This window comes from Lithobates pipiens, unplaced genomic scaffold (genome assembly GCF_037356315.1).
Source record: "Lithobates pipiens isolate NorthernLeopardFrog02 unplaced genomic scaffold, aLitPip1_a1.2 Scaffold_3, whole genome shotgun sequence".
In the NCBI taxonomy this organism is placed as follows: domain Eukaryota; kingdom Metazoa; phylum Chordata; class Amphibia; order Anura; family Ranidae; genus Lithobates; species Lithobates pipiens.
Window position 1 is genome coordinate 164647084 of NW_027507790.1, and position 17498 is coordinate 164664581.

At 41.0% G+C, this 17498-nt stretch overlaps 1 protein-coding gene across 3 annotated transcripts in view; it reads right to left on the reverse strand.

Moving 5' to 3' along the window:
- The window catches only part of XRCC4 (X-ray repair cross complementing 4), a 577202-nt gene that overhangs the window by 463741 nt on the left and 95963 nt on the right, over positions 1-17498 (reverse strand). For 2 of the 3 annotated variants that reach the window (XM_077462443.1, XM_077462445.1), the window contains exons 2-3: positions 4553-4712; positions 1449-1639 (exon numbers count right to left, since the gene is read on the reverse strand). In XM_077462443.1, the coding sequence (XP_077318569.1) occupies positions 1449-1639; positions 4553-4691 (330 nt within the window). In that variant the 5' untranslated portion in view covers positions 4692-4712. Of the gene's footprint in view, positions 1-1448; positions 1640-4552; positions 4713-16839; positions 16860-17498 lie in introns of those variants that run through there. The other variant, XM_077462444.1, reaches the window with a different exon arrangement.

The window sequence follows — 17498 nt, forward strand, 5'->3', positions numbered from 1 at the left end:
AGCCTTATGTATTATTTTGGCACCACAGCACCCTGCCTCTACATTCCCTCTTTTCTCCTGTGCAGATTCAGTCTAAGTATGCAGCTTAACATTCTATAAACCCATGGTGCATATTTTCCTGTACTTTTATACTGATATGCTTTCAAATGTTTATTTGTTGTCTACATGTTGTTCCTCACGAGTAGATCACAACCTTAACATGCTTGAATTCAATCTACTTGCATTCGTTACATCTTTGTAAAATGTAACCGTACTTTTACTGTGCATGACACGCATTGTTTGTAATTCATAAAACCTTAATAAAAATGCAAAAAAAAAAGTAGTTTTCTATGTCATTCAGTAATACACATTTGTGAGCCTGAACTTTTATACATTCAAACTATTATACACTAATGTATAAGAAGATATCAATCAGGTAGACACTATATTACAACTGGCCAGAAGGCTAGTAAGACACATTATACCTCCCAGTAGATGTATCATATTTGGTATCCAACTAATCCTAAATTCATTCTGCTAATTCATTTTCTGGTTCTCAGATTTTGACTATAGATGTACCCAGGATACATGGTATTAAGGGTGTGCCCACAGGAGCAGCAATTCTGCTGTAAAATAAGCAAATGAACATAATTCCAGAAATAAGCAGCATTACCGTAACACTAACTTTGCTGGTCTGACTGGCTAATTCATTCTATTGTACAATGTGTAAAGTAAACACTTCTGACTTAACTGTGTAGTGTTGCACATATTCTATTATTCTTTTTTTTATTATGGTTATGATAAAAAATATTGTATGTTAATATTATGTAATCCTCAATCCAGTCAGGAGGAAGCTCTAGTATTCTTTTCACATATTTGCAAGATTACTTTTCAGCTGTGCTGCACTAAACCTCCTGTTTACAGATCCCCAAAAAATCAGAGCAGTGACTCATCAGAGGGCCAAGTCTGAGATGTCAAGCTGGGTCCTACTGATGTATGACTGCCCATATACTACACAATTTTCTAATTAAATTATCTTTAGATTTACCTTCAAATATGTAGTGCAAGGGCCTGCCTGACTACATATACATTGAAAGTGTTTAGGTTTTACCTAATGTTATAAGTTTTTTAGTAAATCTAAAGGATAACTGAATAAGAAAATTGTATAATGTATGGCCAGCTTACCTTTAGTATAGATAGATTAAAAAAAATAACTAATTTAAAACCAGAGTTTAAAAACACAACTAAAATAAAAATTAGCTAAAATCATTATAGGTTTTCTTTAATAGGAGAGCAAAAACAACAGGAGGACGATGGGCTTAATTGTAATATAACCTGTTCATGTTAACTTAAATTTTCCTCCATATAGTTCAAGATCTCATGAGCAAACTACCAAGTACAGTATATTCACTATACTCAAGTATAAACTTAAGTTCTTATTTCTATCAACAATTAAAAGTGCTACTTACCGAAACATCCTTTAAATTTTTCTCATATGTAAAGCAATATGTGTCATAAGGGTCTCCATCCTTTACAAGATCAAAACTATATTTGGTAGCTGTCAGTGTTGTAGTAACCAGGGCTTTTTTTAACTCCTCCACATATTTTAGCTTTTCCATCTCCATATCTACTGCTTCCCTGGATATGTCTTCTGCCGAAACTTTTAAAAAAGAAAAAAAACTTTCAGGAGGTAAAATTGTCCCTGGATCATTCTGTGATCTTAGAACATTATGAATAACCCAATTTTTTTGTTCTTTCTTATTTATCATCTACTAACTGCATCACTTTTCTAGAACTTTGTATTGTGTTGACTCCTCAAACACTGTTTTTTTAAAGGCATTCAAATGATTTAACATTGATTACAGCAATCAGATACCCAGGCAGAAGGGAAAAGAATACAAGGACTGATTCCTCTGTCTTGTATGAAGACTGCAAGACTTACACGGGAACTTGCATCATATTTTTGCTGCCCAGATCTATTGCATCTCCGTAACATAAATAATGGCAAATGACAGCATAAAGCATAGACTGACATATTGTTATGTTGCTGCAAAATATACCTCTCCCGTATCCTACTCTTACAATAACATTTTCTTATATTTAAAGTAAAACACGCTTTATAAAATATGTTGACCGTATAGTGGAAGCTTAGTTCACTATGACCACCAACATGGACCAAGATACGTTACCCAAATAATAGAAAACTACAAAAAGATTCCATCATGGTACTGTCACATCAAAACAATATTTAAAAGACTTTTCACTTTCATGTACTGTATATTTGTAGTATCAGCCTACTAATCACATTGCATCATGTTCCTTTCAAGGATTTTTTTTTAACATCATCTAGTCGGATATACCGTATTTTATTATTGTTATTCCGTATGATAGGTTACTACTTTATGAATAGAATTGTTTGAAAAGGATTGGTCTATTGCGATCTGCAGTTTCTCCAGGGGTAAAAAGTTTATACCTGCTTGGTGGTAGAAAGCGTATGAATAGTGCTTTTTACAAGGGTGAACATGCTACCTGTGTTGCTGCACACCTGCCTCTCAGGCCAAGCTAAATACAAGCACAGAAACCCTGTAAAGCAGTGTTCACCAACCCTGTCCTCAGGACCCACTAACAGGCCAGGTTTTATGTATTAGCTTGGGGAGATGCAGACTAGAATACTGCAATCACTGAGCAGCAAATAATTTCACCTGTGATGTATTTCAGTTATCTTGCAAACCCGGCCTGTTAGTGGGCCCTGAGGACCGGGTTGATGACCACTGCTGTAAAGGACTAAGTGAAGCCTACTATCCTAAACACTTATCTTCCTCCCCACTTCCTTCCTCATTACCAGCCTGAACTTCCAGTGGTTGGAATGTACCGATCCCCAGTCGGAGGTACGGCGGCGCAAGCTTACATTGGGGCTATTTACATTGGTGCAGAGGTTGGGCACATTTACAAGTAAGTGGAATACTTTAAAATTGAATATAGTTGGTTTAATAAAATACTACATTTAGTACACTTTTGGTTGTTTGATGGTGTGGTGTTCATGCAGCGATAATGGAGGATAGTGTGTTATCTCAGAAGACCTATTGAAGAATTGCGTTACCAATTTGGATGTTAACATTGCCGATCATACAGCACTTGTTGACCTTTATTAGTTTAGAGGTCACTGGATTGGCGGTGAGTGAGCATTTTTTATGGTGGTAGTGATGAATAGTGTTGCACTATTGGAAGAACCTAAAACAAAAAGCAATCAGCACACACCAAACCATAAAATACTAAAAATGTTTGCAAGCTGAACACCAAAAGGTAAATAACAAAATCTTAAAAGTCAATATAAAACAGAAGAAAAGTGCAGTGCAATATTTAATAATTATTAGTTTTCTTCGGTTTACTGTTTACTATTGGAAGAACGCCTATCAAAATACAGAAGAATTTCTCCACACGGTGTGAGGACTATTATGCATATTTTATGGACCTTAATATTATTTTCATTTTTTGGTTATTTGGCTGTGCTCGCCATATTCTTTTCTTTTTTACACATATTAAAGGTGGCATTTTTCACTTTAAAGCAGACCTTCAGTAATTTTTTCAACTTTCCATATTTCCATACCGTATTTATCGGCGTATAACACGCACAGGTGTATAACACGCACATTCATTTTAAGAGGGAAGTTTCAGGTAAAAACTTAAATATTTGTATTGGCGTATAACACGCACACACTATTTGCACCCGATTTTCATGGTGAAAAAGTGAGTGTTATACGCCAATAAATACAGTAAATCTTCTGCCCTTGTTATTTTAACTTTGGATAGTAAACATTTTTTTTCTGCCAGTATCTTATACAGCCCACGTCCTGTTTCTTGTCAGGTAAAAAGCCTAGGCTTATGACATCATGCAAAGCTCTCACTCTTGTGAGAGTTTGCCAGGAACGGAGGGGGGATGAGTCATAAGAGGTCCAAATAGGAGCTGCAGGGCTGCAGAGCTGAAGGTGTGCCTCTGTGTGTCTGTGTACATCCAGGAAGTGAACAGGCGGCAGCTTCAGCTGCCCACAGTTAAAAAGGTTGCAGCCAGACTCAGTGGAGGGAGATTTCTGCAGAATATTTGGCAAGTACAGAATCACAATACATATAAAATAATATGGAAAGTGGTTGGAGGGAAGCTTCAGAATGGCAAAGATGTTTTTATTACAAATTATGCGAGTAGACTGCAGTTCCTCTTTAAAGAGAGCAGCTTCACATATGTCACTATTATAAGGGTAGGTGCTTTAATTATACTATCTAGATAACGATTATATAGAATAGAATTGTTGTAATGATTCCATTGTAAGCTGACATTTAGTTTTTAATAGCTGCATATGAAGTTGAATCTAGTATTCTAAAATGTTATCCTGTGTTGCCTAAATGTATATTGGTATCAGTCATGCTTTTGTGACTGGATTATCTGGCCAGATGATGGTATTGCATCATGGGCTGAGTATAAATATATGGCCCAACTATACCTAGAATATCCATTTGGTCCATACATGCACACATTGTCCATAGTTTTATAGTTTTATACATTTTAAAGTATTTTTACCTTTACCAATCCATGCAGCTTGCCCATCACAAAGTGTTACACTAAATCCTTTCTCTAAATCTTCTTCCCAGCCAATCTGTAAGAAATATGTTCTTCCAGGGTTAGAGGCAATAGAAATCTTCTGAACCGTTTTCTCCATGGTCTGTATTATGAACACCAACTACAAAGCAAAAAACACATTAAATTAGCGCATTTAAACTAATCAGCAAAAAACTGCTTTGAATAAATTATATGTTGAACAAAAAAAAAAAGGCAGGTTAGTGAGGTGTGAAAATATCGCACATTTGTGCACTGTTAGTTCATCAAGCTTCTGCTCCCAAAGACCTTGCAATGCCTTCCCAGATTGCATTCCAACTCCTTTCATCCAACCCAAAGTTGTTTGTTAACAAGACAGATCCGACTGTATACTTATGAGTGAACATTTTCAGACCAAAGATGACAATGGTCTCCTAAAGGGCCCCATTCATTTGTGGTACATCCAAGGTGAGGTTCTTGTAAAATTCAGCAGAAATCATTCATACTTGGAAAACAACTTATATAAAGTATACCTAGTTACAACTGTTGATCTTCTTATGTTTTTTAGAAAATACTTACCCCCAGCAAAGAGATAATTACAAAGTTAGATTTAAAAAAGACACAGGTTCATCGAGTTTAACTAAATACATCGAAACCCCCTATATATCCAGAGGAAAAAAATATTTTTAAGGCTTTGTTCAGCGATGGAAATAAAGACAATCCTAAGGCAATCAGAAATCTCCCGGATCAACAACCTCTTGTGATATTACTAGCCAGTTACTGTATATGCTGTGCACTTAGGCCCCTTTCACACTGGGGCGTCAGCAGTAAAGAATTGCTACCATTGGCGGCGCTTTACCGCCGCTTTTGCCAGGGTTTTCAGCCACTAGCGGGGTGGTTTTAACCCCCGCTAGCAACCGAAAAAGGGTTAAAACGACCCGCAAAGCGGTTCGGTAGCGGTACCCATTTACTTATTCAATTCAATGGCCAGGAGCGGTTGAGGGGCGGTGTATACACCGCTCCTTCACCGTTCCAAAGATGCTGCTTGCAGGACTTTTTTTAGTGCCCTGCCAGCGCACCGATCTAGTGTGAAAGTCCTCTGGGTCTTCACACTGGAGAGACAGGAGAGGCTCTTTACAGGCGCTATGTAGGTGCTATTTTTATCGCTGTAGTGCCTGTAAAGCGCCTCAGTGTAAAAGGGGTCTAAGAAATGCAATCAACTAAGCTGACTAGAAAGCATATGCTGTATAAATATATTAACAATAATCATAACCCATACAATAAAAATAAGGCACAACTGAAAACATGAAATACCAAATGTTATCAGTGCAAACAATATATAAAGTGCTACTTATATTGCAAAAGTCCCATAACGGACATATAAAAATATTAGAGTCCCAAATATATTAAACATCAATGTCCAAAATGTGATAATGAGCTCTGTGCTATCCAAACAACATCGACACTGGTGATTGTAGTGTGCTACAGGGTCGACTTGTCAGGAGATTTAGCCATCTGACAAGTCGTGTCCTGTTCTGTACAATGGAACTGTTCTAATCGGAGCGACACAAGTCGCTCCGACTTAGAAAAGGGTTCCTGTACCACTTTGGGGTCTACTTGAGGTGACTTGCATTGACTTCTATAGAGAAGTTGTTTTGCAAGTTGCCGCAGCGGTCACGTCCAGGTCGCCTGAGGCAGTCGCGCTGAAAGTTGTGCTGCCTCAGTGTGAACCGACACACAAACTATTGTGCTGCACAATGAAATCTCTCCAATAGACCCATTGCGTCCAATATACACACCGCACTAGGCCTGAAACAACTACTCAACATAATCGATCGTTGTCAACTATTTTCAAAAAAGTTAGTTGGTCAGCTGATTAGTTGGCCTGCATACAGAATGCATTATTTGTTTACATGTCAGTACAGTATACACAGTGCAACACACCTACAGCTCGGTACATTGTTTATATATGTCAGTAAGTGCCTAATAACTTGTGAATGTGTGAGGAGCAATGCTTCATGGGACATGTAGTCCTGGGCAGAAGGAAGTGATTTAAAGTGATTCTAAGGGCAAAAGTTAATTTTCCTTGCTACAGTATAGGGCACTCCTTACTATAATTTGTGGCTTGCTATAGGGGCACTCTGAAGGCAGAAGGAGCCAGAAGCACCAAGGGGACCCCAGAAGAGGAGAATTGGGGCTGCTAACCCATTGCACAGGGCAGGTAAGAATGACAAGTTTGCTTAAAAAAGAAAAAAACAACGGTTACAATCACTTTAAGGACTCTGTGTATAGAAGATCAGCATCTGAACCCAAAGAAGCTGGAGGCTGATAGACTGGAGGTAATATAAGGCATTACAATTACATTTAAAATAAGTTTACCAGTATTGTGCAATATATTAAAAAAATTATTATATCCATGCAAAAAAGACTTTTTTTTTTGTACTACTTTAGAAGGAAGTAAACCCTGATGGGTTTTACTTCCTCTTTGTTCCATTGCAAAAGTAAAAGCATAATGGGCTACTATGCATCACATACTAGTCCATTATGTGGCACCTGCCTGCAAACGAAGCCTGCGCTGTTCCTGCTGGTGGCTGCATCCCTCTTCCTTTCGGGGCAGACTCTGGCTCTGTGACTGGTCAGAGTCACGTGCGAGTGGGAGACATCAATCACGGCACTTGCGAGTAAAGAAACATAATTGCTGCAGTGTACAGCAAATAACTCCTAAACGGCGCATGTTTAGGAGATATTTCCACTAACTAGAGGTAAGCCTTATTCTAGGCTTACCTCTAGGTAAAAGTCACAATCAGAGCTTTACAACCACTTTAACATAAAGGATGTATATTATACACATACATACACACACACACACATACACATATATACATATACATACACACACACACACGCACTGGATTCAATATTTTGTTCCCTAACCATATAGCTGGTTATTTATATTTACCACTGCATATACTGTAGATACTGTATTTAAGAATAAATTGTCTTTTTTAATTTTACATAATAACTAAAATAAACACCAGGTTTTTATCCAATTAATCTAAACAATAATCAACCAACTAATCAATTATGAAAATAATCGTTAGTTGTAGCCCTACACCGCACTCACCAAATATATTTGACTCCTTGTATAACCAAGCGAGTTAAAAAGCACCCAATGTAGTCTAGGTTCACACAAACGCTGCCCTCATGTTAATCCTCAATCCAGCTTGTTAATGGTGTCCTTGGATGCTCCTTTGCATGACACAGGAACCCAGGCTACCTCACAGGCCCTCCTCAGCTCTCTGTGCTGTATGTTGAGGAGCTCAAGATCCGTGAGGATCCTTTCCAGCACCTGGTGAGTGCGGTATGTATACGGGACACAACGGGTCTATTGGAGTCATCATGGAGCACAATACAATCACCAGTGCTGATGCTTTTTGGAGTGGCACAGAGCACATGTGTTTTGGACATTGATGTTTATAATATTTGGAACTTGAAATTTTAATCTATGAGCGGGGCCCTCCTGTCCCTTCTGTATTGAACTGTACTGTAATTGCGATGTCCCCCTCTACACTGCAAATCGCTGCGTAAACTGTTGGCGCTATATAAATAGTGTATAATAATAATAATATGGGACCATTTCAATATAAGTAGCACTTTATATATTGTTAGCACCCTTGGCAAGTTTTTTTTTTTAGGATAAAGGGCAACAAAATATTTCCCAAAATACTGTTGGGGTTTCTATACACACAAAAAACAAAAAAAAAACATATCAGTTTTCCATCTTGGGGCCCAATCCGGCTATAATATCTTATTATCAAAGATGAAGACTCAGTGCCTGGAGTTTGCATGTTCCTGTGTCTGTGTGGGTTTCCTCCGGGTACTCAGGTTTCCTCCCACATTCCAAAGACATGCTGGTAGGGTAATTGGCTTCTGTGTAATTTGACCCTGGTATGAATGAATGGGAGGTAGGGACCTTAGATTGTGAGCTCCTTGAGGGCAAGGACTGATGTGAACGTAATATTTTTATATATATATATATATATATATATATATATATATGTGTGTGTGTGTGTGTGTAAAGTGCTGTGTAAATTGATAAGTATATAAGTACCTGTAATAAATACAAAGAAAAATGTTCCTCTGATCTAGAATGACATTACATTTCCGTACGGCTGGAAGAGTTCTTCCACCATCCTACCATCCTCTCTCAGGAGAAGATAACATTACAGGATTCCTAATCCCACCCTACCCTATTAGGATGATTTGTAAATTTCGGTCTGCAGAATGTATTTCTGAAGGCTAAATCTGAAAACCTCAGCATACCAACACTGCTGACTTTCATGTGCATATATAGGACAACCTCCATGCACAATAAAGTTGAATAGTGACCGACCTGCAGTTGCCAACCAACCTGGAATTGTGTCCTGTGTGATATGGTTTCAAGGCTCTCTTTCTGTAATAGACCTATACGTTTTAATGTACTCACCAGCTTTAATCTGTTTTAAAACATGTGATCTTTAGCTGTGTCTACATTAAGAAACATAGACTGATACATGTGTGGCCAGCTTCAGAGGATCCTAATGTCTCAGAAAACAGCTTCACTGAGGTATTGAATATCAGACAAATAAACATGGGGCAGACAACAAGACTCCAACGCTTGTGGTGGACACATTTCACCTCCTTTACTATGTTTATTTTACCCTAATGTTAGAACAATTGTCTCATTTCTAGTGGAAAGTTCACACCTTTATATTCAGAATGCTACTGCTATAGTATGCTAAATAAAAAAATAAAAAAATACACAATATACAAATTAATAGAATAGTTAAGAAGACAAAGATATCTGTGTGCATATTTTCAACAAACAAATGCTACATATTTGCATTTAAATTGCTAGAAGAAAAAAAAAGTTTTTTTGTTTTATTATGTGACATAAAGGGGGAGATTAAAGGGGTTGTAAAGGTAAATATTTTTTCACCTTAATGCATTCTATGCATTAAGGTGAAAAAACATCTCACAGTGCCTGCGCCCCTAGCCCCCCGTTTTACTTACCTGACCCCTCGAGAGTCCCACACTCGCCCCAGATGTCCTCTTCACCGCTCAGTCTGGCCGCTGATTGGCTAGAGTGGATGGATTGAAAGAAGCGCAGCCATTGGCTCGCGCTGCTGTCAATCACATCCAATGATGCAGCGCGCCGAGGGGGGCGGGGCCAAGTGATACAGCGAGCGGCTATAGCCGCCGGCTGTATCATGGGAGTGTGCCCGCAAGTGCTTCTCACCATGCGAGGGAGCTCGCATGAACGTGTGAAGTACTTGCACGAGGAAGCCGAAACAGCCGCCGAGGGACCCCAGAAGAGCAGGTTCGGGGCCACTCTGTGCAAAACGAGCTTCACAGTGGAGATAAGTATAACATGTTTGTTATTTTAAAAAAATTAACTGTACAACCTCTTTAAGGCTGGGCTCACATATATGCGAATTGGATGCATTTTACACCGCATCCAAATCGCATAACATGTGAGTGTGACCAGCTTTCAAAGGAGCCGATTCACACATGCTTGGGGAGGCAGCGGTGCGAATTGGAAAAGGGTCCTTTGCGTTTTTGGGTCTGGTTAAACACAAAACGCATAGGACACCAGACTACAAACCGCAGCTGGACCTGTGTGAACCCAGCCTTAGGCTCAGTTCACACAGGGGCGACTTGTCCAGGCGACTTAGCCGCCTGACAAGTCGCGCTCCATTCTGTACAACGGAACCGTTCTAATAGGAGCGACTCAAGTCGCTCCGACTTAGAAAAAAGGTTCCTATACTACTTTTTGGGGGACTTCAGGTGACTTGCATTGACTTCTATACAGAAGTCGGTTTGCAAGTCGCTGCTGAAGTCGTTTGCAGTCTGTGAGTCGTGCTGCAAGTCGTGCCGCCCCTGTGTGAACCGAGCCTTACTAAAACCGAAGCACTCAGAATCTGGTGCAGCTGTACAAGGTAGCCAATCAGCTTCTAACTTCAGCTTGTTCAATTAAGCTTTGACAATAAAACCTGGAAGCCGATTGGTTTCTATGCACCAGATTTTGCACTCTCCAGTTTTAGTAAATTAGCCCCAAATTGTTATCTTCTGCACTTTCTAAAAGAACCAAATATGAATCACTCTACATAAAGAGGAAAAATGAATCATAATACATAAAAAGGAATAAGAAGCTAATCATTGCAATACCAACTATCATCACAGGTTTTTTTTGTTTTATGAAGGAAGAAATAATGACAAACTTTTGTTTTCATTTCTTCTCTTTTGGTTGCAGAAATGAGAATGTGTTTATGATGTTGAAAAAAATATATACTGCACAGTAAATGCTCAAGTCAACTAAAAAGATCTTAAAGTTGCAGTAAAGTGATGCAGTCCAAAGCCATTTATATAATCCTTGTGCCATTTTTAAGGTTTTCATGCTGCAGCAACACCAATACCACAAAGTAACATAACGAATCCAACAAAGCTTTTAGGCCAGTCTGATCTTTCAGTTGCCACATTGAGGAACATCTCATCAGAAGACAACATATAACTTTTCATAGATGCTGTAAAACATCTCTCTAGACATTTTTGGTTTCTCTCTTTTGCACCAGTAAACTATTAAAAAAGATCAGTCACTGTTTTTTACGTTTAAAAAATTTGGAAAAAGATTTTGGAAAAAGATTATTTTACAGTAGGATTGGACCTGGCAACAAACAGAGGAAGCTAGTTGTTGAATCTGGAGGCCAGGATATCAACTTCTTTGGCCCTACCATCTCTGACATATCAGTTTGAAGGGTCTATACCCCTTGGTCCAGGCAGCAAAAGCAGGGGTAATACATTTTCCAGTTGTCCACTTCTGGGATGTGGACTGCAGAGGCTACTGGACAGCGTGCTTTTGCCTAAGGCCCCTTTCACACTGCCGCGTCTTGAAAGCAACGTGATTTTTCCGTGATTTTACCATGATTTTGTGGTCATGCGACTTCAGAGAATGCCTGTGTAAACGTGAGGTCTATGGACCGGAACTCACATCAAAGTCGAACCAAAGTAGTACAGGGACTACTTTGAAGTTGTTGCGACTTTAAGTTGCACAGATATGAATGCTACTCATTGGAGATCATGGGGTATGACTTGTCATGCGACTTTGCAGTCTCAAGTCGCAGGACAAGTAGCACAAGTGTGAAAGGGGCATAAGGCTGGGTTCACACCTGAGAGTATCTTTTTCAGGCAGAAAGTCGCACGATTTTGTATAAGTCAAAAGGTCACTAATGTAAAAAGCAGAAAATGCCTGTAATTTGCCAAAAATGAAGCTCCTGTACTTTTTTGAGCAACATGCATTTTGCTTCAGGCAACAGAACACTCAGCTATGAACAGGGGCAATTGAAGTGAATGGGATTTGTTTTTTTGGGCGTTTTTAGAGATAAGGCTTACAGCAGAAAATTGCCCCAAAACATATAGGTGTGAACAGAGGCTTACAGATGATCTGACACGCTTCCTTCAAAGGTGCATGACTGCTGGTGTCCTGTTTTGATTCACATTTATGCATTTTTAGTGCTTTTTGCATTTTGCAGATTTGCACTACAGCCCATTTAACATGGTTTCCTATGGAACACGTTCTGTAATGCAAATCTGCAAAATGCTAAAAGCACTAAAAATGCATAAGTGTGAATCAGGTGGCCGATGTAGGCCATGGTCGTGGTATTGTATAACTGCACCCTTAGGCTCTATTCACACTAATGCGTTTTTTGATGCATTTTGCAGAAATGCAGGGACATTTTTTAACATGGATTCCTATGGAACATGTTCACATCAATGCATTTTTGTGCCTTTGCTTTTTTTGGAAAGGGGCGGGACTTTTTTCCCGCAAAATGCAGTGTTCTGCATGTAATAGACATCAATGGACCCGCATTCAAAACACAAGTCCCGTGCTTTTACCGCAATTTGCGTTTTTTTTTTTTTTTTCCAATATTTTTATTCAAATTTTCGACAAGAGAAATTACAAGTTCAGTATCTGACAATGAAGATACTTAAAAGTACAAGAAAACATTACGAAACAATTCAAGTAGAGAGACGAAGAAGGAAAAACTGGCAGTACATGTGTAAAGTTGCGAGGGCACTTCAAATAGTTACTGGCCCACCCCCTCCAGGTAGTCGCCCTGGATCTTGCTTCATTTAGGGGTCAAGAGGCACACATCTGAGCGCTTATTATCCAACCCTCCCTTTTGACTTCAGTACTAAAATAAATCCTAAATAAATGATAATAAAAAAAAAGGTACTGGCACATTTGTTTTCAGGTGTACTCCAATAAAGAAGGAAAAGAAGAAAAGTAACTATAGTAAGATGGGGTAAAGAAATAGAGGATAAAAAGCAAAGAAAGAGAAAAAGAGGAAGAAGAAGAAGAAGAGGAAGAAAAAGGGGGATGCACTCCAGTTCCCAGGGACCGCCCTCCAGCCACTCACCAGAAAAACCCCGTTACCCAGTTATGAGATCTGTAATCCAAGGTTCCCACACTCTGTTGAACCAGGCCATTCTATCAGCAAGTATTGCCGATAAACGTTCATTCACCATTATCCAGGACAATTTTGTTTTAAGTAAGTAAAACGGGACAATTGGTGATCTCCACGATTTGGCTATGGAGATCCTTGCTGCCACAAAGATAAAAGCTATAAGCTTGCTCATTGGCTTTGAAGCCCCTTCTACGGGGCGTCCCAGCAGCGCATGCAGGGGCGATTTGCGGAGGTTCACACGGGTCAAAGTATATATAAAGTTGTACGTACGGATCCAAAACCGTCGCACCTTCGGGCACGACCACCATATATGATACATGGTACCATCCGCATTACAGCCCCTAAAACACCTCGGGGACGCCCCAGGGGCGAAGGTGGCCAATCGAGCCGGGACCATATACCACCTCATCAGCACCTTATAGTTTGCTTCAATCAAGGAAGTGTTAATAAAAGATTTAGAAGCACCTTGTATTATTTTGTTCCACTCTTCCATCTTCAAAGTGGTATGCATATCCCCTTCCCATTTCTCCATATAAGACAATTTCTGAGAAGGAGGGAATAAAATATTGTATAGCAGAGATATGTGACCCGTGAGGTTGTCGTGTGTCTTACAAATAGTTTCCATCGGGGTGTATGCAGTGAGTGCAGAGATGCGACTTAATGTCGCCAAAAAGTGCGCTATTTGAGTATAGCGGTAGAATTCCGACCTCGGGAGCTGATACCTTTCTTGTAGGGATGTTCGCGACAGAGCCCCCCTATGGTCACATAAGTCTGCTATACGTAGTAAACCTTTGTTGGTCCACCATGAAAAATCTTGGGGGCGGAGACCCGGGGCAAACATGGGATTGTTAAGCAAAGGGGCTAGTGGGACATGTCCGGATCTGAAGTTGTGGGTAGTAGCTAGCCTATCCCACAAATTTAGAGAGAGGGACAAAGTCGGGCACATCACCTTAGGCCTATCTTTTGCCCTCAACCACATTAAGTGACTAATTTCTTTTCCTGGAAATTGAGAGGATTCCAACAGCATCCAGAGCGGTCTGGAACCGAATTAATTGGGAAATTAGTGCCGCCTGGTGGTATTTAAGCAAATCCGGCATGCCCAGGCCACCCCTCGCCTTTGGTGTAAACATCGTCTGTCTATTCACCCTGGGTCTTCCGTGCTCCCATATATAGTCCAACAGTTTACTCTGGAACCTCTGGAGTTCTCGCCTATCAATAGAGATCGGTAAAGACCTGAATAGGTAGAGTACCTTAGGCAAGACTGTCATCTTGATTGAACACAACCTGCCAAACCATGACGGAGGGTTATTCGACCATCTTTTGAGATCTGCCGAGATTTTCTTAAACAGTGGGGGGAAATTATGTTTATACAATGATGTAAGAGTAGGGGTCAGTGTGATACCTAAGTATTGTAAGGCCTTATCTTGCCATTGGAAGGGAAAAGAGCTCCGTAATGCTCGGACTATGTGTGGTTGTAAGGATACGTTAAGTGCCTGAGATTTGGAATGGTTTACCTTTAACCCTGAGAATGTTGTAAAATGTTGCAATACCCTGTGCAAGGTAGGTAAAGAGGTGACCGGGGAGGAGAGGAGCAGTAAGATATCGTCTGCGAACAATGCGCATTTATGTTCCCGTCCGCCGCTTTTAATACCCAGTATGTCTGGATGTTCACGAATTTTAATTGCCAATGGCTCCAAAGCTAGTATAAACAATAGGGGGGACAGGGGGCACCCTTGACGGGTCCCCCTGCGTATGTAGATGTTCGGTGATTGGTAACCTTTGATCATTAGATTCGCCGTGGGGGTGTCATAAATCATTTTAAGCGTGGCCAAGAAGCTCGGTCCGAATCCATATTTACCCAAAATAAAGAATAAATAATTCCAGGACAAAGAATCAAATGCTTTATGCAGGTCAAGAGAGACCAGTAGTGCTCCTCTCTGTCCCCCTCCATCCCAACCTGAATTTAATGCAGAGATAAGATCAATGACGCGTCTGGTCTGATCTGGGGCCTGTCTAGCAGGGACAAACCCCGACTGGTCCGGGTGAATATAGTGTGCTAGGAACCCATTCAAACGCGTAGCCATTATCTTGGTCATTAATTTAAGGTCCACGTTGATTAGAGAAATGGGCCTATAATTTGTGCAATCCCCGTGGTCCTTGTTTGGCTTGGGAATTACGTGTATGTAAGCCCTATTCTCGTGTGGAGGCAAAGGGCAGCCCCTGCGTAGCTCATTGTAGAAGGAGCAGAGATGAGGAGTTAGAATCTCGCTATATTTGCGGTAATAGTGGCCCGAAAGACCATCCGGGCCCGGCGATTTTGACGGGTGCAGGGATTTGATGGCCGCCGCTATTTCCCGCTCTGTAAACTCTGACTCCATTATTTCCGCATGATCTCTAGATAATGTGGGGAGCGGTAGATCCCGCAAGAATGCTTCCGCCTCCTGTACATTAAGATCATTGGGAGAATCGTACAACTTAGAGTAGAATGCGTGGAATTCTTTCATAATGAGCTGAGGATTTTGGGAGGCGTGGCCATTTTGTAGTCTCAATTTGGGGGGTGCTGGATTAAAAGGTCTTGGATTGAGTTTCCTAGCCAGTAGGGTGTTAGGCTTGTCTCCGAGAGAATAGTACCGGTGCCTATTCCATCTGACGTATTTGTCCGCTCTTGTTGTGAGGCTCAGATTTAGAGCCAATCGCGCTGCGTCAATCTGGCTCCTAAGATCTGTTTGCGGGTTGGATTTTTGTGCCTGAGTTATGTCTAACAGCTCCTTCTCTTGCTGCTGAATCAACCGGTCCCTTTCCCGTTTGATTCTGGCAGATAGTTGTATTAGTTTGCTCCGAACAGTGGCCTTATGGGCCGCCCACACTATGGAGGGAGAGGTATCCTCAGAGGGGTTGTCCTGGAAATAATGACGTAGAGTTTTTTCTATCTCATCAGCAATGACTGGGTCATTCAACAAGGATTCGTTAAATCTCCACGCGGTCGAACACGGTCTGGCCCATAAGCCCGTTAGGACCACCTGGACCAGAGAGTGGTCAGACCATGCCACAGGGATAATTTTGGACTCCAAAACATATGGGAACAAAGGGGACAGAGTAAACAAGTGATCTATACGGGAGTATGTTTTGTGCACTGGAGAATAGAACGTATAATCTCTAACAGAGGGGTGTGCATTGCGCCAGAGGTCGATGAGGTCATAGCTGTGCAATAAACGAGCTATTTCGCAGCTGTGTTTTGGGGCGTGTTTCAGAATAGGCTTCCCCAGGTTAGACCTATCCAAGGTCCGATCCAGGGAAGCATTGCTGTCGCCCCCTAACACCACATGACCGGTTACATGGGGCATTACCACCTGTAACATTGCCCGGAAGAAGGATAATTGACCCGTATTAGGGGCATAGTAGGAGAGAAAGGTGACAACGCTGTCGTCTATCTTCCCCACCACCAGAATATATCGACCTTCCCTATCTTTTATAACATTTGTCGGAGTGAAAGGGACGCGTTTCGCAAAGCATATGGCCACCCCCCCTTTTCTTATCGGGTCCACTAGACAGGTAAGCTGTGGGGTATCTGGCATTCAGATATTTAGGGGCTGAGTTTCGTGAAAAGTGTGTTTCTTGTAATAGTAAAACGTCTACCCCCATTTTATGGTATTGGTGAAAAGCCTTTGCTCGCTTGGTCGGAGAGTTAAGGCCTTGTACATTATGTGTCACTATGGAATAATTCAATTGTGGATTATTGGCCATGATGGTTTAGCAGGTTGTACTCACTGTGTTGCCGCTGGAGGTGGACCCCGCCGAGGCCGCCAGGAGTTCTCGGCCGGATCCAGTCCTGGAACCAGAGCGCATCCGTAGAGGAAGAGGTTGGAGAAAGGAAAGAAAAGAGGAAAGACATGAGGTTAGAAGCATAATAATAACCGTAGAACTGCGCGTTCAGTGCCACCACAAGGATAGCAGAGGTAACTAAAGTTACAACTAAAAGTAACCCGTGCACTGTCTGACAGTGCACCTATTGGGGCACCAAGTCCCCTTTGTTTTTCGTGGAGTTGTCCCCACTAATAGTGTAGTAACAAGTCCACCACGAGTGGCGTGCGCCCTCCTCCGGCTCTGAGAACACGGCCGTTGAAGGGGTCAGGCCAGGCCGCCATCGGAATCAGAGCATGCTAAGAAAAACAAAAGCAAGGTAACATTAGGGAGCTTAACATAGTCATCCTCAAGCTATTTGGAAGAGGAAACGAATAAACTCAAGTAAAGTAACTCCCCAGGCAACCGTGAAACAGCATCCCCCCCCCCCCCCCAAAAAAAAAAAAAAAAGGGCCATCAGAGGAGAAATAACTTCGCTCAGTCTAGGGGGGGGGGGGGGGGGACACACAAAAAAAGAAAAGGAAAAAATAGTAAAACAAAACAAGACAAACCCTGAAGAGTCACAG